At 43.1% G+C, this 23841-nt stretch overlaps 1 protein-coding gene across 2 annotated transcripts in view; it reads right to left on the bottom strand.

The window, feature by feature from the left end:
• Positions 1 to 4061, bottom strand: part of LOC124046592 (sprouty-related, EVH1 domain-containing protein 1-like) — an 82196-nt gene extending 78135 nt beyond the window's left edge. Inside the window, exons 1-2 of one of the 2 annotated variants that reach the window (XM_046367131.1) lie at positions 3357 to 4061; positions 1902 to 1979 (exon numbers count right to left, since the gene is read on the bottom strand). In XM_046367131.1, the coding sequence (XP_046223087.1) occupies positions 1902 to 1918 (17 nt within the window). In that variant the 5' untranslated portion in view covers positions 1919 to 1979; positions 3357 to 4061. The remainder of the gene's footprint in view (positions 1 to 1901; positions 1980 to 3356) is intronic. The other variant, XM_046367130.1, reaches the window with a different exon arrangement.
• Between the last annotated feature and the right edge of the window lie 19780 nt (positions 4062 to 23841).

Here is a 23841-nt window from a genome sequence, read left to right as displayed (position 1 = left end):
CTGGATACCGCCCAAGCCTACACACAAATTGGTATTTGAAACTCAGGCCTAGGAGTGTGTAAACCAAGGATACATTCAGGCTTCAAAACTACAGGTGGCGCATTTCCAGGAGGATTTACCCTAGTGTTTTACAGAAGGCTCAGACTATTTTCCAGAACCAGCAACCTTCTGGTTATAAGCCCAACACTAACCGCTAGGCTACCCGCCGCCCTAAAACAATGGCTGCCCACTGATGTGGGGGTAAGTCTTGATGGAAAAGCACCACTTGTGTTATGTAGGCTATTCATTTCCCCCCATTAGACTGCATCACCCGAAACACTAGCCTAAAGAGATTAACAAAACGTAGCCTACTAAACATGATTTCAGAGTTCCACAGCACATAACTTGAGCAATTACCACCACCACAAACGACTAGCCAAACAGCTGAAGTAGCTATGCTCTGTCGGAAAGGCACAATACTCACATTCAATCAGTTATTGTTTGAGGGCATTCTTTTGGGAGAAGCCTGTCAGAGGAATGGTGCGAGGGGCAGAACAGGCCCCCAGGTGATAAGATCGTGACAGCCCACATTGACAGAAATGCTGAGCTGTCAAATCAATCACACAGATAGGAAGAAGAGGAGTCCAAGAGAAATCACCTGACTGGCAAACTAGGCTAAACAGAAAACAGAACATCAATCCAAAACCATTAGGCTAATCCTACTTATTTATTAATGACCTTACCAATGCCAGACATAAAATATGTAATTATTTCCCTGTGCTTCTTACTAGCACATGTTTTCCCTCCCCTCTGCTCCGTACACTTGCTGCTCTTCCTTCAGGAAAGCATGCATCACAACTTTATTCATTCATTTGCAGTTTCTCTCACTCACTTTCACTTGTAAAATGTCCACACTCACTGAAAATGACATTCGGTAGCTACTACCTATGCTTGTATAACTTGATCAGCTGAATTTGCCATTCTTTGCAATTAGTTTGTATTTGCATTTAGCTAACAGCATGTCTGATTTGGCTATTTCGTTATCATTTTGGGCTTTATTAGCCCACCCTTGTTTACTATGCACGTCATAGCTCAAATCCCTGGATGGCAGAAGAACCTTATTAAAGACTACTTCTTTGCTCCCTCGTACTAAGCTCCCTCGTAAGGATATGTCTCCTATAGTCCAAGACAGACACACCCTGGTTCTTCTACTTTCACTGTGTGATTATTTTTGGAGGACTACGCTACCTTCTTCGACCACACACACACACACACACACACAGTAGGCCATGTTAGGCCTAGCCCTTCCTCTTTTCAGTGTATCATGCAGACTGGATATTTAACATGGTGGTATGCATTTCTCGTTCACAGCAAAAAATCTTTTAATAACCTGTACGAGTGCATCTTTGCGTGTGAGTGAGTAGCATACACATTCAACCACATTTTATTCATCACACAGCTTTGTGATCATTTGATGAAGCAACAAGCTGTAATGAATGATATATTACTATGCCCGTTATGCAAACAGAGAAGTGTCCAGAAACTCCCAACAAGACGACAATGTAACCTACTGAGCATCCCATTGTATTCACACACGACACACAACAATAAGTGTGTGGTTTAATGATTGTCCTTGGCTACTCATTGACATGGTTAACTTTAATGCTGTTGTGAGGAGAAACTGGAAGATACACATTGCAATGGCTCTGTCATATGCTTTACAAGTACAAAACCTGATAGACCTTAATATTTGATACAATAGTGTAGATCAAATGTGTCAAAATGGCATCCAGTGACATTAAAAACATCTTGCTTCTTTGTGTGTTCTTTGTCATCAGATGCGTACATTATGTACAACAGCTGCTAGACTGAACGTAAATTCCAGCCAGCATGAATATAACAATGGATCAGGTGGGGCTTACTGTTCTTTTCCCACCATCTTCCTTGATCTTCAATTGCATCATATGTTGGCCATCTTATGTGTTGTGCTGCTGCAGTCACTAGGAAGAACAAACGCAAAGCACCATACATCATGGTCCTTGCTTATGTAATATATTGAATATGAAACAATATGCCTACATTGCCTAGTTCAAGGATAGAGTTATTGTCCCCCCACTTTACATTTACATTTAAGTCATTTAGCAGACCAATCAACCTGTTGTGTGCGAGCATGGGTGTCTTTCAGACACATAACCGACGGAAATGTCAGCATAGGAACAGATTTCAACCATCTAGAATAAATAAATAAAATATGGATGCCAGTTGAGAGCATCAGAAGAATGCGATAAGAGCAAATCATCCTTGCATGATTTATTTGTTTTCAAATGAATGGATGTCTGTCATGTCTACATCCAGACTAAGCTCGTCCCAAATCTTTGTGTGATCGCCAGTGAGTTGCGAGACACTGTACTGTACAGCGTACTGTTGTGAATGGGCACCCAGGTATTCTTTATGAATGGAAGGGGTCACGTGATCGCAGCACCTCCCGAGCAGATATTTCTCACTGACTGTCAACAAGCAACGCAAGAGATCAGCCCATTAAAACAATACGGATTTACAGCGACACAAAGGACCATATGTCAATTCACATAAATGCTGCTTTCCGGGCGTAGCCCAGTCACATTTGGAAAGCAATACGTCCATTTAAAAAAAAAATTATGAATGGAGATTGTGATATGCAAATGAGTGCTATTGAGAAAAAAAATATGGCGTCTTCTACTTTTGCAGCAACCAGTTTACAGCCACATTTCCATTGAAAAAAAAATAATATTCGAGAATATACATTTTTAAAACCTCTACATTAACTAACAGAATAACCTGCTATCAAATGTCAAGAAAACACTATTGTATAATATTGATTCTTATGACAATATAATTTTAGAGTAGGTACAGTAAGCATATAAATCTTAAATCATACGCTTAAACACAAAATCTAGCCAGTGATTGTAATAAATTACGATTTAGTCGCATACAATCTGAAATATCAATAGATATTATCCAATTGCAGTCCAATCATAAGGTATTTTTCAAAGACAGTCTTGATGAAACTACTATCATATATATTGCATCCATTTTCTATACAGTCGTCAAAAGTACATTTAGCATCTGCCGTTGCAGACGGTTTTATTTCTATTGCATCAAGTCCCAAAACATGTTGTTGTGATCGTGGAAAACAAACCAAACAAAATAAATGGATGTATATGTATTACTTCAATAGTAACCTCGTTGAAATATGAGTTCTCAAAATTGTATTTGTAGAACCAAGGATCATGTGGAACAGAGAAATTTAGTATCGTGCAAATCGTTGCAGTGACGATTCGATACATGAAGGCAGAATTATCATCGCGTTCTAGAATGTGGGATAAAAATGTACTCACTCGTTTGGATTTGTTGAATCTTCGCTCATTTTTTCTCACGGGGATCCAAATCCTGGCAATAGCATCGAGGACGCAGTGGCGGCGGGGAAATAAACCGCAAATATCACCATTTTCTTTCGCATAAAATCACTAGATATTGTATAAAAGTTAATTGTCTTACAATGGTGCATGCATAACTGAGCTCTTTTAGGAAAACCAAGTAGCCTAGCTAATTTTGTAACTCAATTGCGAGGAGGAGTGACAACCGATTATTAATTTTATTTTCCCTGGAAGTAAAATCCAACCTCAACAAAATGCACATCTTCGTCATCCTCTTCGGTAAAACGAAATCCAATGCGTTCAGATGCTAAAAAGTGTACAAAATAAAACCGACATTTGGCACGTTATTAGTGGCTAGTTATCGAGCATTCCCCTCTCCAACTTCAGGTCCAGGACAACACTTAAAAAGCGCTGGTTGGTCCGTCAATGTGTCGGTGTACTTTGAATTATAGCCTCCACAGCTAGAAAAATGTACAACATAATTTATATTAAGAAATTGACATACAAAAGCAAATACAGTGAGTTACATTTTCCCGAAGAAGTTGTTGGACATCTGTTTTAATCGAACTCCATTTTCAACTCGAGCAATGAACATCGGAAAACTGGGCGGAAGCGTCGACCACCAGTTCTACAATGAAATCCTTCCGCATGGCTGCAAAAATACATATGATATGTCAAAGGATTCTCAACTATAAATTATATTGCTTACATCAACTCTAACCATATGTGAGAAACATTTGATAAAATATGCCTGTGTCATTAGGCATATATTCGGATTATTTATATCCAAAATTGACCTAAAGTAGTCCCTGCACTTCCCAACAGAAGTTTCCCTTCAGTCACGCAGTGATACAGAAAAAGGGAAGCGTATGTGTGATAGCACGAAAAATAAAAAATAATCTGTGAGAAGGATTACGTGTGTGATACCACCATCAATAAACTATCATGTGTAGATTATGTTGGTGTTGGTTGCATTTCGCGCCTTTGGCGTCACAAAAAACAACTGCTTTCATACTGGAAGACTAGTGCTATAAAATGGAGGAGATTGTATAGACATATGAGCCGAATACATGGGGCAGCACGTGGAATTACATCAGATTCCACTTCATGATTTAAAATAACAGAGAACGAAGGCTACAGCTGTATTCTTCAATCGTTTTCTCATTCATTGGCTGTAGGCTTGATCTCAAGAGTAGGTCTGAGGCCAGATATGTGAATGATGATGAATGTAATTTGTTTGGATTCCAGAAAATTATTGTTTCATGTTGACATCACCATGATGGGAAGTGTTAAAAATAATCTTGAAAATTATATTGTATCTGCAGTGACTTTTTGATTCGGCCGGGTAAATGAGTAATCTTCAATATATTTGCTTCGGGACAGAATATCCGTTTTGACCGTCTTCTTGGATGCAAAAGGCGATAATAATAGACAACAATATAAACATTATTCAGATCGAAATTACATTTGAAGACAGAGAATAAAGTTAGCCAATTAGTTTAGTCTTTCACAGCCATAGCATTATTAAATAATAATATTATTTATTTTAAAAATTACATTAACCAGAAGGTGTAAGTAAACCTTTGAAAAACACAACCCACTCATGTTCACAGATCTTTAACTTTATTATGATTATTGTATTTTTCTAACTACATGTTTCTCCAAAAGATAGTGAATGTAGTATATCGTGCTATTACATTGGCATTCTGCAAACAACCATTGGACATTTTTATTTTGCGACATCCAGACAGCCAGAAAACAAAAGCAATATAAATTGACAATTTAACCCCAAATTCATATTATATGCATTAATCTTATTCACTCCTGTGAGATGTCATATGCCATGAGAAACCAATGGGGTGGTTATATGAGACTTTAACGCTATTGGATTTCTGGGCTGTCTGGAATAGCGAGAAATCGGGCTAAATGATTCTGCCCGGTTGTCATAGTGACAGTATGTTGTGTGAGAAGTTTCTTTGTATTTCACTGGCTCCCATACAGCTTGTTTTATACAGCTGATATTTAAGGCTGTGGCACAAACTGTAGTCGTCACTAGTTACCACAGCCACAAAGTCAAACTTTTGGCTAAATCCCGCCTATTTCTACAATTTCTATTCTTAAAGTTAGATTTTAAACCTAACCCTAAATTTAACCACACTGCTAACCTTATACCTGACATTAACCTTAAGACAACAACAAAAAATTGCTGCTGATATTCTTAGAACAACGTTATTTTAAATGTATTTACAAAAAAATCAATATGGTTCAGACTCAATTACCATGATATTTGCAGTCTTATAAGCATGTTGATGTCACCAAACAGACCTTTGTGGCAATGGGTCTATAAAATTAATTAATTTGAAAAGTAGGTTACAGTAGTACACTTTTCACCCCTCCTTTAACATAATTGAGTGTCCTCATGTTTATGCTTAGGTCCACAAGCTCAAATAAAGTGTCCCTTGTTTCATTTGAGCAGTAAAACAATGACAATCTTTGAATTTTTCCACGAGCATTGCCTCTATTCTTTGGAGGACTATTCAGAGTTCAGGAAGTCAGTATGTTTTCTCATCTCACAAATATGGATGGCCTAATGCATTTCCTGTGTTGTTCACACACAACACAGTGTACAGAGCACAAGGGCAACAGGATGTTTAGCTCAAAGGGAAAAGACTCATTGCGCTACTTCCCTCACATAGAGCAATCAGGGTCACCCGTTAAAGGAGATAAATAACATAATAAATCAATACGATTTTCAATGGTGACCTCAATACCTGAAGATTAGATCTAGAGCAGGGTTACCTACTCAAGTTAAGGGAGCAACGACTCATAATATTTTATAAACACATATCATAGATGCAGTAGATTAAGTAACTCACTCACATACAGCAAGAATGCACACCAACATTGAAAACGTTCCAAGGAAAGTGAGTTATGAAAGTCAGGATGGTGTAAAGCAAGACACACATTGAAACACATAGCTTAGCGACACAGCATATCTACTGAAGGAAGATGAAGTTGCTCAAGGTGAAACATCCAAACTAAGCTGCGTTCTATTCAAAACAGCACAGGTTTCTAGCTCTCATGCATGACCACAATCAGGTGACGGCCTCAAACTCAGGTGATCACTAGCGTAAGCAGCAGAGTGATCTAGAGTAGACAGTCAACCTCCGGTCACAAGTGAAGGTCCCTCTTTGTATGAACATTATGGAGAGAACAGGATGTGTGTGTACATCATCAGACATTCAGTCTGAGAGACCTCTTAGAGCCCATAGACAGTAAGGTAAACAACAACTCCTAAAGACACTAATCTAAGGATCCTCTGCCTTTTTATCTACATTGTGTCCCTCCCTCTCTTGTTTATTTGATTTAAGCCACACGGATTGGTTCCCTTTATGTTCTTGTTGATGTTGTTGATTCCTGTTTCCCAATAGCATACCTGTGGGGGAGCAACTCCGTTCCCCTCATCCCATTCTTAAATCTGGAGATCTCCCCTTCAGTTCGCCATCTAACCAGACAATGTACTAGCCTAGTCTAAGGGCTTGGCCTGTGCCCAACTCAACAGAGAGGATGGGCTTTAAACAAGAGGTGCTGTTTAAAGGGTTGCGAGCTGAACACAACAATGCATACCTATGATTAGTGCGGGCCCGGCCTCGGAAGCCTGTGGCAGCCAGGCATGTTAATTGCTCTGTGGCTGGCAGAAAAGGTGTAGCTGTCAAGGAGAGGAAGTACAAAGCCTTCAGGCATGTTTGACTACTGCCTATGTACAGTTGAAGTCGGAAGATAACATACACTTAGGTTGGAGTCATTAAAACTCGTTTTTCAACCACTCCACAAATTTATGTTAAAAAATCTATAGTTTTGGCAAGTCGGTTCGGACATCTACTTTGTGCATGACACAAGTAATTTTTTCAACAATTGTTTACAGACAGATTATTTCACTTCTAATTCACTGTATCACAATTCCAGTGGGTCTGAAGTTTACATACACAAAGTTGACTGTTACTTTAAACAGCTTGGAAAATTCCAGAAAATATGTCATGGTTTTAGAAGCTTCTGATAGGCTAATATTTCAAAGCCTACCTTCAAACTCAGTGCCTCCTTGCTTGACCATGGGAAAATCAAAATAATATAATAATAATAATAATAATAATATATGCCATTTAGCAGATGCTTTTATCCAAAGCGACTTACAGTCATGTGTGCATACATTCTACGTATGGGTGGTCCCAGGGATCGAACCCACTACCCTGGCGTTACAAGCACCATGCTCTACCAACTGAGCTACAGAAGGACCACCAGCTACAGAAGGACCACAAAAATAAATCAGCCAAGACCTCAGAAAAACAATTTAGACCTCCACAAGTCTGGTTCATCCTTGGGAGCAATTTCCAAACACCTGAAGGTACCACGTTCATCTGTACAAACAGTAGTACGCAAGTATAAACACCATGGGACCACGCAACCATCAGATCGCTCAGGAAGGAGATGCGTTTGGTCTCCTAGAGATTAACGTACTTTGGTGCGAATTGTGCAAATCAATCCCAGAACAACGGCGAAGGACCTTGTGAAGATGCTGGAGGAAACAGGTACAAAATTATCTATATCCACAGTAAAATGAGTCCTATATTGACATAACCTGAATGTCCGCTCAGCAAGGAAGAAGCCACTGCTCCAAAACCGCCATAAAAAAGCAAGACTACAGTTTGCAACTGCTCATGGGGACAAAGATCGTACTTTTTGGAGAAATGTCCTCTGGTCTGATGAAACAAATCAAATCAAATGTATTTATATAGCCCTTCGTACATCAGCTGATATCTCAAAGTGCTGTACAGAAACCCAGCCTAAAACCCCAAACAGCAAACAATGCAGGTGTAAAAGCACGGTGGCTAGGAAAAACTCCCTAGAAAGGCCAAAACCTACGAAGAAACCTAGAAAGGAACCAGGCTAAGTCCTCTTCTGGCTGTGCCAGGTAGAGATTATAACAGAACATGACCAAGATGTTCAAATGTTCATAAATGACCAGCATGGCGAATAATAATAAGGCAGAACAGTTGAAACTGGAGCAGCAGCACAGTCAGGTGGACTGGGGACAGCAAGGAGCCATCATGTCAGGTAGTCCTGGGGCACGGTCCTAGGGCCAGGTCCTCCGAGAGAGAGAAAGAAAGAGATTATATGTGGGGTGGCCACGGGTGGAGATTATAACAGAATGTGGCCAAGATGTTCAAATGTTCATAAATGACCAGCATGGTTGAATAATAGTAAGGCAGAACAGTTGAAACTGGAGCGGCAGCATGGCCAGGTGGACTGGGGACAGCAAGGAGTCATCATGTCAGGTAGTCCTGGGACATGGTCCTAGGGCCCAGGCCAGTTGAAACTGGAGCAGCAGCATGGCCAGATGGACTGGGGACAGCAAGGAGTCATCATGTCAGGTAGTCCTGGGGCATGGTCCTAGGGCTCAGGTCCTCCGAGAGAGAGAAAGAAAGAGAGAAGGAGAGAATTAGAGAACGCACACTTAGAAAATAGGACAGGAGAAGTACTCCAGATATAATATAATAATATAATAATATAATAATATAATATAATAATATATATATAATATAATATAATAATAATATAATAAATATAATATATAATAAATATATAAATATATAATATAAACAATTAGATTCACACAGGACATAAATAAGGATAATAATAAAATACTCCAGATATAACAAACTGACCTGACCCCCCCGACACATAAACTACTGCAGCATAAATACTGGAGGCTGAGACAGGAGGGGTCAGGAGACACTGTGGCCCCATCCGAGGACACCCCGGACAGGGCCAAACAGGAAGGATATAACCCCACCCACTTTGCCAAAGCACAGCCCCCACACCACTAGAGGGATATCTTCAACCACCAACTTACCATCCTGAGACAAGGCCGAGTATAGCCCACAAAGATCTCCGCCACGGCACAACCCAAGGGTGGGGCGCCAACCCAGACAGGCTGACCACAACAGTGAATCAACCCACCCAGGTGACGCACCCCCCCAGGGACGGCATGAGAGAGCCCCAGCAAGCCAGTGACTCAGCCCCGTAACAGGGTTAGAGGCAGAGAATCCCAGTGGAAAGAGGGGAACCGGCCAGGCAGAGACAGCAAGGGCGGTTCGTTGCTCCAGAGCCTTTCCGTTCACCTTCCCACTCCTGGGCCAGACTACACTCAATCATATGACCCACTGAAGAGATGAGTCTTCAGTAAAGACTTAAAGGTTGAGACCGAGTTTGCGTCTCTGACATGGGTAGGCAGACCGTTCCATAAAAATGGAGCTCTATAGGAGAAAACCCTGCCTCCAGCTGTTTGCTTAGAAATTCTAGGGACAATTATGAGGCCTGCGTCTTGTGACCGTAGCGTACGTGTAGGTATGTACGGCAGGACCAAATCAGAGAGGTAGGTAGGAGCAAGCCCATGTAATGCTTTGTAGGTTAGCAGTAAAACCTTGAAATCAGCCCTTGTTTTGACAAGAAGCCAGTGTAGAGAGGCTAGCACTGGAGTAATATGATCAAATTTTTTGGTTCTAGTCAGGATTCTAGCAGCCATATTTAGCACTAACTGAAGTTTATTTAGTGCTTTATCCGGGTAGCCAAAAACAGAACTGTTTGGCCATCATGACCATCGTCATGTTTGGAGGAAAAAGGGGGAGGCTTGCAAGCCGGAGAACACCATCCCAACCGTGAAGCAAGAGGGTGGCAGCATCATGTTGTGGAGGTGCTTGAGGAGGGACTGCAGGAGGGACTGGTGCACTTCACAAAATAGATGGCGTCACGAGGAAGGAGGATCATGTGGATATATTGAAGCAACATCTCAAGACATCAGTCAGGAAGTTAAAGCTTGGTCACAAATGGTTCTTCCAAATGGACAATGACCCCAAGCATACTTCCAAAGTTGTGGCAAAATGACTTAAGGACAACAAAGACAAGGTATTGGAATGGCCATCACAAAGCCCTCACCTCAATCCTATAGAAAATGTTTGGGCAGAACTGAAAAAGTGTGTGCGAGCAAGGAGGCCTACAAACCTGACTCAGTTACACCAGCTCTGTCAGGAGGAATGGGCCAAAATTCACCCAACTTATTGTGGGAAGCTTGTGGAAGGCTACCCGAAATGTTTGACCCAAGTTAAACAATTTAAAGGCAAACTTACCAAATACTAATTGAGTGTATGTAAACTTCTGACCCACTGGGAATGTGATGAAAGAAGAAAAAGCAGACATTAATAATACATTCTTCTCTCTACAATTATTCTGACATTTCACATAGTTAAAATAAAGTGGGGATCCTAACTGACCTAAGACATGGAGTTTTTACTAGGATTAAATGTCAGGAATTGTGAAAAACAGAGTTTAAATGTTTTTGGCTAAGGTGTATGTAAACTTCCAACTTCAACTGTATGTAGGACTGCCTGTGGGACTTTTTTAACCGAACGTGACTTATACTGGCTGAGTGTAGAGAAAGACAACACTGCATGGTAACATTGAGGTACCTTTTAGGTACATTATTAGCGACATGTGACTATGAGTCCATGTGTTGGACCTGTTGTTGAGCCTCTAATGGTAATGGGAGTGTGCTTATCCAAGGAATGTGCCAGTTAGAGGATCTGGTTAAATGGATGTGTCAAGTGTGTCAACAGTGTCATGCTTAGGAATTATAGTACATGACAAGGATGTATAATATCTGACAAAAAGTATATGGACACCTGCTCGTCTAACATCTCATTCCAAAATCATGGGCATTAATATGGAGTTGGTCCCCCCCCCTTGCTGCTACAGCATAACTCTTCTGGGAAGGCTTTCCAGACTTGCTTCCATTCAGCCACAAGAGCATTGGTGAGGTCGGGCACTGATGTTAGGCGATTAGGCCTGGCTTGCAGTCTGCGTTCCAATTCATCCCAAAGGTGTTCGATGGGGTTGAGGTCAGGGCTCTGTGCAGACCAGTCTTCCACACCGATCTCGACAAACCATTTCTGTATGAACACCACTTTGTGCACGGGGGCATTGTCATGCTGAAACAGGAAAGGGCCTTCCACAAACAGTTACTACAAATTTGGTAGCACGGAATCATCTACAATATCATTGTAAGCTATAGCGTTAAGATTTCCCTTCACTGGAACTAAGGGGCCTAACCCAAACCATGAAAAACAGCACCAGACCATTATTCCTCCCAGATTCATCCGTCGAACTGCCAGATCGTGAAGCGTGATTCATCACTCCAGAAAATGCATTTCCACTGCTCCAGAGTCAGTGAGCTTTACACCCCACCAGCCTACACTTGGGAGTGCACATGGTGATCTTAGGCTTGTTTGTGGCTGCTCATTTCATGAAGCTCCCGACGAACAGTTCTTGTGCTGATGGTGCTTCCAGAGGCAGTTTGGAACTCTGTATTGAGAGTTGCAACCAAGGGCAGACGATTTGTACGCGCTTCAGCACTCGACGGTCCCGTTCTGTGACCTTGTGTGGCCTACCACTTCACGGCTGAGCCGTTGTTGCTCCTAGACGTTTCCACTTCACAATAACAGCACTTACAGTCGACCGGGGAAGCTCTAGCAGTGCAGAAATGTGATGAACTGACTTGTTGGAAAGGTGGCATTCTATGACAGTGCCACGTTGAAAGTCACTGAGCTCTTCAGTAAGGCCATTCTATTGCCAATGTTTGTCTATGGAGATTGCATGGCTGTGTGCTTAATTCTATACACCAGCAATGGGTGTGGCTGAAATAGCCAAATCCACTAATTTGAAGGGGTGTCCACATACTTTTGTAGATACAGTGCAAATTCAAATGGAGGGTCATTGCTGTGAAGCCCTTGCTAGAGAGAAATGCTCATAATGGATGGCCCCAGCTAGGATAATAGGTAGAATGTGAACTATGTGTGTCTATGTGACCATCCATGATGATGATGATGTTGGGTAAGGAGATAAGTAATTTACCCCTGTATGAGGATATAATAACACTTTAAATGTCATTCAGAAGACACATGAGAGATGTGCTTGACCAGATTGGAAAAACTCCAATTTAGTTCAGCAACATACTGCACTGTGGGCTTATAGGAAACATATTAAGCACAGTCTAACTTGGGGTTTTCACGCAAAAATATCACTATCTGGTTAATAATGGGGGTCTCATGGCAAAAAATGAGCTGGTGTGCTACTGGTTTCAATTGAAGTCCCCCGGTGCCTAACCTGGCCCGGAGACATTTCCGCTCTCCCCACAATCCCAGAGGAGGACTCACTGACCGATAGCGCTGAGTCACTCATGACTCCTCATCTTACTCTATGCAAGAATATTTAAATATTTTTTTCTCCCAGCTGTGTGATCCCCCCTTCCTCCCTCGTCCCCACTCTTCATCTGGGAATCACCACTTCCCCCTCCATAAAGAGTTGCATTGTGCCCAGATGATTTGATTGTTTTCAGATGCTGGAGCTCTTCCTACACAAAAGAAGAAGATAAAAGAGGAAGAACAGGGACCTGTCCAGAAAAGCCTCTCCGGGGCCTCCTAGCCACCGGGGGTGGGTGGGGAGACACATGGGGATCGGCGGAGGCAAACGAAGGGGTGAGCAAAGGAAGGGACAAGCTTGGTGCTGGATGGGGCCCACTCTACCAGCATACGTGAACAGGGATGGAGGGATGGAAGGAGAGGAGTGGTGGAAGAAGAGGGAAAGGGGTGGGGGAGATGCAGGAATAGGGGGAAGCAAGAAGAACCGTGAAGGGTGTATAGTCTGCCATGCCAGGGAATAATGGGTATGATTCAGGGCTTTTCAAGCATGGTCCCGTGCTTGTCAAATAGCATGTAACCAGCAGACTTTTGTGTGAGGATTGAGTAGTGTGGAGGGGAAGCAACGGACTCACGCTGAATGGCGCTTTTGTTTCCGAGGCTGTTGCGGCTTTTTACATTTGACCAAGCCTGCAGGAGAGGAGAGGAAGTAGATATCAGGCCTTTGCCTTGTGATTCCTGTAGAGCTCAGAGACGGAGGCAGAAAACCTGGTGATGAGAGAGAACAAGTGAGAAAAGGACTCCTACTGTGTAGTGCCACACACACAAACACACACACACACAAACACACACACTCCACCCCCGTCTGCCCTGTCCATGTGTGACTCACAGCACATCAGCAGCAGCACCGTGAGAACTTCAAAAGGAGTCTGGCTGTACATTCACTGTGTATTCAACCCCTGCTCTTTAAATAGCTCTGCCTCCAAACAGAAAAATCTATGCATAGAAATGACTGAATCATACATGAATTAAAGAGACAGAGTGCTCAAATGAGTGCTGCACAGACAATGGCATTTTGTCTCACCCTTCCCTACGTATCATATGTGTATGAGAGTGGAAGCTGGTGGGAGGGGCTATAGGAGGATGGGCTCATTGTAATGGCTGGAATGGAATGGCTGGAACAGAGTTAAGCATGTGGTTTCCATGTGTTTGATGTGTTTGATACCATTCCATCGATTGAGTGTCACCAAGATGGCATAGCAGTCAGATGTCTTTTGTCCTCGTCTTGTCGTGTCCCGTATATATATATATATATTTACAACTTTCTTCTCATACCTTTTTATATATATTTTTTATTTTCCATAAACTCAACTTCAAAACACTCTCCTGCAACCAGCCTCACCAATTTATATTTTAAAAAATAAAGTATTATTTACCTCAAATCTGTAATCCTCCATAGAAGCTAGCCAGAAGCTAACCAGAAGCTAGCCAGAAGCTAATCAGAAGCTAGCCAGAAGCTAGTTAGCTTCTTTACTGGCTAATCGTTAGTATTCAGCTAACCACGGTTTGTGGTCATCAGCTATCCTTTAGCTCGAAAATCTATCACCAGTTTTTTACGGCCCGACTCGGACCGGAACATACCGGACCTATTTTTCTCTCCATGTCCCCGGACTTCAACCGCAAGCTCTGGACATTTATACCTGGATCTCGCAGCTAGCTAGCTGCTATCCGTGTGAATATCGGCTTACGTCGATCCCGGAGCAAACATCAATTATTCCGGAGCTAGCCAGCTGAAGAGTTCCATCAGCCACTCCTGGGCTACAATCACCTATCCGGACCCATTTTACTGCCAATGCGGAGCCCCACCGGCCTTCACAACTGGACTACCGACGTTATCTGCCCGAGGGAGTTATCCAGCTGGCTCCTCCGTCGCGACGTTACCTGAACACCCATCTGCGGTCCGCTAATTGTTAGCTGTCTTATCAGCTGCTATCTGAATAGATTTATCGGACATTTTTTTTTTCTTTCTTGGGATATCTATTTTTTTTGTGAATTGTATTGATCCCCTCTACCACACGGAACCCCACTAATCCTACCGACGGAAACGTGCGACGTGGCTAAAAACAGACCTCCATCCTATGCTAGCTTGCTACCGATGGCCCGGCGAGCTGTTTGAATCGCCGTGACCCCAACCAACCTCACTACTCACTGGACCCTTTTGATCACTCGACTAAGCATGCCTCTCCTTAATGTCCATATTTATTGTCCATTGCTGTTCTGGTTAGTGTTTATTGGCTTATTTCACTGTAGAGCCTCTAGGCCTGCTCACTATACCTTATCCAACCTATTAGTTCCACCACCCACACATGCGATGACATCTCCTGGTTTCAATTATGTTTCTAGAGACAATATCTCTCTCATCATCACTCAATACTTAGATTTACCTCCACTGTATTCACATCCTACCATACCTTTGTCTGTACATTATACCTTGAAGCTATTTTATCGCCCCCAGAAACCTCCTTTTACTCTCTGTTCCAGGCGTTCTAGACGACCAATTCTCATTGCTTTTAGCCGTACCTTTATCCTACTCCTCCTCTTTTCTTCTGGTGATGTAGAGGTGAATCCAGGCCCTGCAGTGCCTAGCTCCACTCCTATTCCCCAGGCACTCTCTTTTGATGACTTCTGTCACCGTAATAGCTTTGGTTTCATGCATGTTAACATTAGAAGCCTCCTCCCTAAGTTTGTTTTATTCACTGCTTTAGCACACTCTGCCAACCCGGATGTTCTAGCTGTGTCTGAATCCTGGCTTAGGAAGACCACCAAAAATTAGGATATTTTCATCCCTAACTACAACATTTTCAGACAAGATAGAACTGCCAAAGGGGGCGGTGTTGCAATCTACTGCAAAGATAGCCTGCAGAGTTCTGTCCTACTATCCAGGTCTGTACCCAAACAATTTGAATTTCTACTTTTAAAAATCCACCTCTCTAAAAACAAGTCTCTCACCATTGTCGCCTGCTATAGACCACCCTCTGCCCCCAGCTATGCTCTGGACACCATATGTGAACTGATTGCCCCCCATCTATCTTCAGAGCTTGTGCTGCTAGGCGACCTAAACTGGAACATGCTTAACACCCCAGCCATCCTACAATCTAGACAATGTGGACCCTTTCTTTGTAAAAGTATCTGCCGAAATTGTTGCCACTCTTATTACTAGCCTGTTCAACCTCTCTTTCGAGGGGTCTGAGATTCCCAAAGATTGGAAAGCAGCTGCGGTCATCCCCCTCTTCAAAGGGGGGACACTCTTGACCCAAACTGCTACAGAGCTATATCTATCCTACCCTGCCTTTCTAAGATTACCGACCATTTCGAATCTCACCATACACTCTCTGCTATGCAATCTGGTTTCAGAGCGTGTCATGGGTGCACCTCAGCCACGCTCACGGTCCTAAACGATATCTTAACCGCCATCGATAAGAAACATTACCACATCCTCATCAGCAGACTCGACAGCATTGGTTTCTCAAATGATTGCCTCGCCTGGTTCACCAACTACTTCTCTGATAGAGTTCAGTGTGTCAAATCGGGGGGTCTGTTGTCCGGACCTCTGTCAGTCTCTATGGGGGTGCCACAGGGTTCAATTCTTGGACCGACTCTCTTCTCTGTATACATCAATGATATCGCTCTTGCTGCTGGTGAGTCTCTGATCCACCTCTACGCAGACGACGCCATTCTGTATACTTCTGGCCCTTCTTTGGACACTGTGTTAACAACCCTCCAGGCAAGCTTCAATGCCATACAACTCTCCTTCCGTGGCCTCCAATTGCTCTTAAATACAAGTAAAACTAAATGCATGCTCTTCAACCGATCGCTGCATGCACCTGCCCGCCTGTCCAACATCACTACTCTGGACGATTCTGACTTAGAATATGTAGACAACTACAAATACCTAGGTGTCTGGTTAGACTGTAAACTCTCTTTCCAGACACATCAAACATCTCCAATCCAAAGTTAAATCTAGAATTGGCTTCCTGTTTCGCAACAAAGCATTCTTCATTCATGCTGCCAAACATACCCTTGTAAAACTGACCATCCTACCAATCCTCAACTTTGGCGATGTCATTTACAAAAGAACCTCCAATACCCTACTCAACAAATTGGATGCAGTCTATCGCAGTGCAATCCGTTTTGTCACCAAAGCCCCATATACTACCCACCATTGCGACCTGTACGCTCTCGTTGGTTGTCCCTCGCTTCATACTCGTCGCCAAATCCCACTGGCTCCATGTCATCTACAAGACCCTGCTAGGTAAAGTCCCCCCTTATCTCAGCTCGCTGGTCACCATAGCATCACCCACCTGTAGCATGCGCTCCAGCAGGTATATCTCTCTGGTCACCCCAAAACCAATTCTTTCTCCTTCCAGTTCTCTGCTGCCAATGACTGGAACGAACTACAAAAATCTCTGAAACTGGAAACACTTATCTCCCTCACTAGCTTTAAGAGCAGCTCACAGATTACTGCACCTGTACATAGCCCACCTCTTTCCCTACTGTATTTATTTATTTTATTTATTTTGCTCCTTTGCACCCCATTATTTGTATTTCTACTTTGCACATTCTTCCACTGCAAATCTACCATTCCAGTGTTTACTTGCTATATTGTATTTCCTTTGCCACCATGGCCTTTTTTTGCCTTTACCTCCCTTATCTCACCTCATTTGCTCACATCGTATATAGACTTGTTTCTCCTGTATTATTGACTGTATGTTTGTTTTACTCCATGTAACTCTGTGTCGTTGTATGTGTCGAACTGCTTTGCTTTATCTTGGCCAGGTCGCAATTGTCAATGAGAACTTGTTCTCACCTTGCCTACCTGGTTAAATAAAGGTGAAAAAAAATACAAAATTGATTACCTTCCAGCCAATACAATGAGCCCGTCCTCCTATAGCTCCCCCCACCAGCCGCCGCTGGTGTATGATGCATTCATGGGAATAGTGTGTGTGTTTGTTTGTGTGGTGCTCTCTGCGTGTGTGTATGCGTGCATGTGTGTGTGTGTCATGTGTGTACATGTGTGTGTTTTGGCCCCACCTCACTGAGCGGAATGCAGGTGGTGGAATCCAGGCAGTGGAATGCTGCAGGCCCGCCTCAAACCAAGGGAGGCTGGGCTGCAGGCCCTCTCTCTTTCTATCAACTGCACAGAGATCCAGATACCCCCCCCCCACACACACACATACACAGTCTTTAGGCTAGGGTCAGCCTGTAGCCAAGGGCTCCACATGCACCTGTGTGTGTGTGTTTGTACACTAAGTGTGACTGTATTATACACTCTTATGGGGGGGAAAATGCTATCTAGAACCTCAAAGAGTTCTTTGGCTGTCCCCAAAGGAAAACACCTTTGAATTACCCTTTTCTGTAAGATTCGGGGTCCTGACAAATTTCATTACCTGGACAAGGTTCAGCTTTGCTGGGGAAAAATCATGTGATTCCAGGGACCAAAACTCTGCGAATACACATTCACTAAAATGGATCACTCCTACAGACACGTGGCTTGCAGTATAAAACAGGCAGACAGGCATCGAGGCATTCAGTTACTGTTCGATTGAATGTTAGAATGGTCAAAACCAGTGACCTAATCAACTTTGAGCGTAGTATGATTGTCTGTGCCAAGCACGTCAGATCCAGTATCCCTGAAACGTCCGCTCTCATGGCCTTTTCATGCACGATAATGCATAGGGTTTCTCAAGAATGGTGCGACAAACAAAAATCATTCAGTCAGCGGCAGTCCTGTGGGCAAAAACAGCTTGTTGATGAAAGAGGTGGAAGAAGAATTCCTAGATTTGTGCAAGCTAAAGGGAGGGTCACAAACAGGCAAATAACGACTCAGTACAACAGTGGTGTGAACGGTATCCTGTGGGTGAAAACAGCTTGTTGATGAGAGAGGTTGAAGGAGAACAGAATCTTAGAATGCACAACTCGTCGATATTTGTCACGGATGGGCTATAGCAGCAGACGACCACACTGGGTTCTACTCCTATCAGTTAAAAACAAGAAGAAGTGGCTCCAGTGGGCACGCGAACACCAACACTGGACAATTAAGGAGTGGAAAAACAATGCCTGGTTCCACGAATCCAGGTTCCTGTTGGGTTATGCTGATTGCAGAGTCTGGATTTGGTGTAAGCAGCATGAGTCCATGGACCCATTCTGCCTGGTGTCAACGGTACAGGCTGGTGCCGCTGATGTAGCTGCGTCCAATCTGCAGCAACCCAACACTAGATGGGTGTATCTACTAACCTGGCCGGTGATTGTATGTTTGGTTGCATATGAATTAAAGGTGGAAGCAAATGATGAATGATCTGTTATTCTTCTTCATACTTTTAATGGTTAAGGCTAGGTTTGGTGGTAGGATAATCTGACCCTAGATCTGTAGTATTGGCGCAACTTCTACTTAAATGTACCCTTTTTAGCCCTTTTTAGTGATTTTGGATGTGGCACACATAGCACAAGAAACACACTGCTTTCAATGAAGAGTCCCTCCATCCACATGATTCAAATGCATTTCAGGAAGGAGACCTTCTGCACTCTGTTCTCCCCTCCTAAAAGATTAGTTTTCTTTTTTGAAGAGAGCAGCTATAAAAAGAAAGCCTTCGCATAGTGCTGTCTTTCAGGGGCAATTTGCTGCATGGCAGTCTTGAGACTCGCAGAGCCAATTGATTTTTGCATTGCTTTTCTGATCCTTTGCACAGCACCAGGATTTTAGGATTTGTTTCTCAAACGGTACAAATAAGCAGGGGCTGTCTGTTTGTTTGGGATGGAAAAAGGGGGAGGAAGGGGTGAGGGGGGAAGGCAACCCAAGGGGTGCTCCCATCCTTTTGGGGCCTGTTGCATTGACTCGGACCGTGGTTAGAAAGCAAACTCAAAGTGTCTCCTTTCACATTTAAAGTGGCTTTATGTGGGCTGACAGTGACACTGAGCTGACTGACAGAGGCTTGGTGTCACACAGACCCAGCTCAGACACAGCACAGACCCCAGCTCCCCAGTGCTGGAGCCTGGTGGAGCTTATTCTCTCAACTCAGGTTTTAGATGGGAAATGGCAGATTTCACTGTTTAGTCAAATAGAGTGAGCGTGCGTGTGCCGGGGGGAGTACACAGTGCACACGCAGATGTTGGGTGTGCCTGTATGTGCTTGTTTGTATGTGCTTGTGATAAATTGCTTTTGTATGTGAACATGGAAGAGAAAAACCATGTGTGGATACAGTGACTGGGTAGATGTGGAGATGAATAACCAGCAACACTGTTGCTAAGTTAAATATGAACTACTTTCTTGTATAAGGTTGTTTTGTGGTCTCTAATGCCACCTAGTGTAAAGAGAACCTAAGTGCTATAAAATGATTGACCATAGATTGTAAAACAAATGAGACTGATGTAGGCTACTTATTACCTTTTGTCTATTTGCTTTTTAAAATATCCTCTGAATCTGAAGTTATTGTGCAAAGGGGTGACATACTTAGGACATTGTCCCTAAAGAGGGTTCTCTGGATCTTGAAGGTGTGAGTAGGCAGGGATATCATCAACCACCATACTAAAGGCTTATTGCCCAACTGAATTCTTTATATAGAACGTGTAAACTTGATCAAATGCCTGCTGCAGTCGTAGCCTCGATGAGTCACAGTGCAGTGGCTTGCACTGCATATAATTTCCAATAGAGGTCGCTAATGCACCTAGTCAGAACCATACATGTTACAGCGATAAAGAGGACCCATCCTTGGCTCTTGTAACCTTAGTTTACTCTAATCCCTGATCATTGAAACACACTTCCTGATCGGAATGTGCCATCAGCGTTTTTATTAGAAGCCAACAACCAGATTATTATACTATCATCCTTGTATCGTGGTTCCTGTTAATCTTTTACTACCAATATTTAGGGTCCTGAGTATTTCCTGACTATGTATAGGGATCTGCCATAACATCCTTTGTGTATGTAGCCTATGTACCGTATGTAATGGTTATCATAGCGTTGTGGGATCATGTGTCCACTCTTAGCTTCAGACACAGTGCTCTTCACATTCACACTAATCCATTGGTCTGAATCACTCTTCAAAGAGTGCAGTCAAATGCAAAGAATGGCCTGTGAGTCACCTTGGAGGAGGGAATCCACTGAGCTGGGTGAGCGCAATTATAAACACTGGGGCTAATTCATTAGCACATGATTTCTCACTCTTAATGAGAGCTTGTGCCTGGGGGTACCTCTGTCTGGGCACTGTGGGCCTGCCCCAGACCTTTTGTCGCTTGTGTATTTGTGTCAAAGGAGGCTGGTGGTCATTGTTATGCTGGAATGTAATAAATGGAACGGAGTCAAACGTGGTTTCTGTATGTATGATGTGTTTTATACCCAGTGGTGGAAGTACTCAATTGTCATACTTAAAAGTAAAGTAAAAGTAAAGATGACTCAAGTAAAAATGCAAGTCACCCAGTAAAATACTACTAGTAAAAGTCTTAAAGTATTTGGTTTTAAATATGCTTTAGTAGCAAATGTAAATGTAATTGCTAAAATATACTTATGTATTAAATTATAAATAATGTTATATTGCTTATATTAAGCAAACCAGATGGCACAATTTTCAGATAGGCAGGGGCATGCGCCAACACTCAGACATAATTCAGCGGCTCAGACACGAGACATATGTGGCAGGAACTACAGACAATCACGGACTACAAAAGGAAAACCAGCCACGTCGCCAAGACCTACGTCTTGCGTCCGGACAGGCTAAACACATTCTTTGCATGCTTTGAGGATAACACAGTGCCACGGACAGGGCCCGCTACCAAGGACTGTGGGCTCTCCTTCTCCGTGGCCTACGTGAATAGAAATGTAAACGTGTTAACCCTCACAAGGCTGCCGGCCCAGACGGCAACCCTAGCCGTGTCCTCAGAGCATGCGCAGACCAGCTGGCTGGTATGTTTACGGGCATATTCAATCTCTCCCTATCCCAGTCTGCTGTCCCCACATGCTTCAAGATGGCCACCATTGTTCCTGTACCCAAGAAGGCAAAGGTAACTGAACTAAATTACTATTGCCCCGTAGCAATCACTTCTGTCATCATGAAGTACCTTGAGAAACTAGTCAAAGATCATATCACCTCTACCTTACCTGCCACCCTAGACCCACTTCAATATGCTTACCTCCCCAATAGATCCACAGACAGTGGAATGACCATCACTCTGCATACTGCCCTATCCCACCTGGACAAGAGGAATACCTATGGAAGAATGCTGTTTATTGACAATAGCTCAGCATTCAACACCATAGCACCCTCCAAGCTCATCCTTAAGCTTGAGGCCCTGGGTCTGAACCCCGCCATGTGCAACTGGGTCCTGGACTTTCTGACGGGCCACCCCCAGGTGGTGAAGGTAGGAAACATCACCTCCACTCTGCTGATCCTCAACACTGGGGCCCCACAAGGGTGCGGACTCAGCCCCCTTCTGTAATCGCTTTTCACCCATGAGTGCGTGGCCAAGCATGCCTCCAACTCAATCATCAAGTTTGCAGACAATGCAACAGTAGTGGGCTTGATTACCAACGATAACGAGACACACTACAGGGAGGAGGTGAGGGCTCTGGAAGTGTGGTCCCTGGAAAAGAACCTCTCACTTAACATCAACAAAACAAAGGAGATGATTGTGGATTTCAGGAAACAGCAGAGGATGCACCCCCCCGATCTACGTTGATGGGACTGCAGTGGTGTAGGTGGAAAGCTTCAAGATCCTAGACGTACACATCACTGACAAACTGAAATGGACCACCCACACAGACAGTGGGCTGAAGAAGGCACAACAGAGCCTCTTCAACCTCAGGAAGCTAAAGGAATGTGGCTTGTCACCTAAAACCCTCACAAAATTGTACAGATGCACAATTGAAAGCATCCTGTCGGGCTGTATCACCGCCTGGTATGGCAATTGCACCACCCGCAACCGCAACGCTCTCCAGAGGGTGGTGCAGTCTGCCCAACGCATTACCGGGGGAAAACTACCCACCCTCCAGGACACCTACAGCACCTGATGCCACAGGAAGACCAGAAATATCATCAAGGACATCAACCACCCTGAGCCACTGCCTGTTCACCCCGCTATCATCCAGAAGGCAAGGTCAGTACAGGTGCATCAAAGCTGGGACCGAGAGACTGAAAAACAGCTTCTATCTCAAGGCTGTCAGACTGTACAGGCATCACTCGCACATTAGAGTCTGCTGCCTATAGGCATAGACTAGAACTCACTGGCCACTTTAAGGAATGGAACACGAGTCACTAATAATGTTTACATATCTTGTGTTACTTATCTCATATGTATATACTGTATTCTGTACTATTCTACGGTATATTAGTCACTTAATAATGTTTACATATCTTACATTACTCATCTAAATATGTATATACTGTATTCTATACTATTCTACTGTATTTTAGTCCGTTCTGCTCTGACATCGCTTGTCCATATACACTACCGTTCAACAGTTTGGAGTCACTTAGAAATGTCCTTGTTTTTGAAAGAAAAGCACATTTTTTGTCCATTGAAATAACATCAAATTGTGTAGACATTGTTAATGTTGTAAATTACTATTGTAGCTGGAAACGGCTGATTTTGAATATCTACATAGGCGTACAGAGGCCCATTGTCAGCAACCATCACTCCTGTCTTCCAATGGCATGTTGTGTTAGCTAATCCAAGTTTATAATTTTAAAAGGCTAATTGATCATTAGAAAGCCCTTTTGCAATTATGTTAGCACAGTTGAAAACTGTTGTGTTTATTAAAGAAGCATTAACACTGGCCTTCTTAAGACTAGTTGAGTATCTGAAGCATCAGCATTTGTGGGTTTGATTACAGGCTCAAAATAGCCAGAAACAAAGCACCTTCTTCTGAAACTTGTCAGTCTATTCTTGTTCTGAGAAATGAAGGCTATTACATGCGAGAAATTGCCAAGAAACTGAAGATCTCATACCATGCTGTGTACCACTCCCTTCAAATGCTGATATTACTGCACTTTCATAAAGTCTCGTGTAAAACTGAGTTTGGAACCTCAGTACGTCACAACAAGTAAATGAAGGTTGGGTTTGGATTAGAATTATGTCAACACATCATGCCCTTTTTTGCCAAGCTCCATGTGCAAATCGACCTTCAGCCAGTGGTGTAAAGTACTTAA

Source organism: Oncorhynchus gorbuscha, linkage group LG10 (genome assembly GCF_021184085.1).
Source record: "Oncorhynchus gorbuscha isolate QuinsamMale2020 ecotype Even-year linkage group LG10, OgorEven_v1.0, whole genome shotgun sequence".
NCBI classification, from domain to species: Eukaryota; Metazoa; Chordata; class Actinopteri; order Salmoniformes; family Salmonidae; genus Oncorhynchus; species Oncorhynchus gorbuscha.
This window is presented reverse-complemented; position numbering and strand designations above follow the sequence as displayed.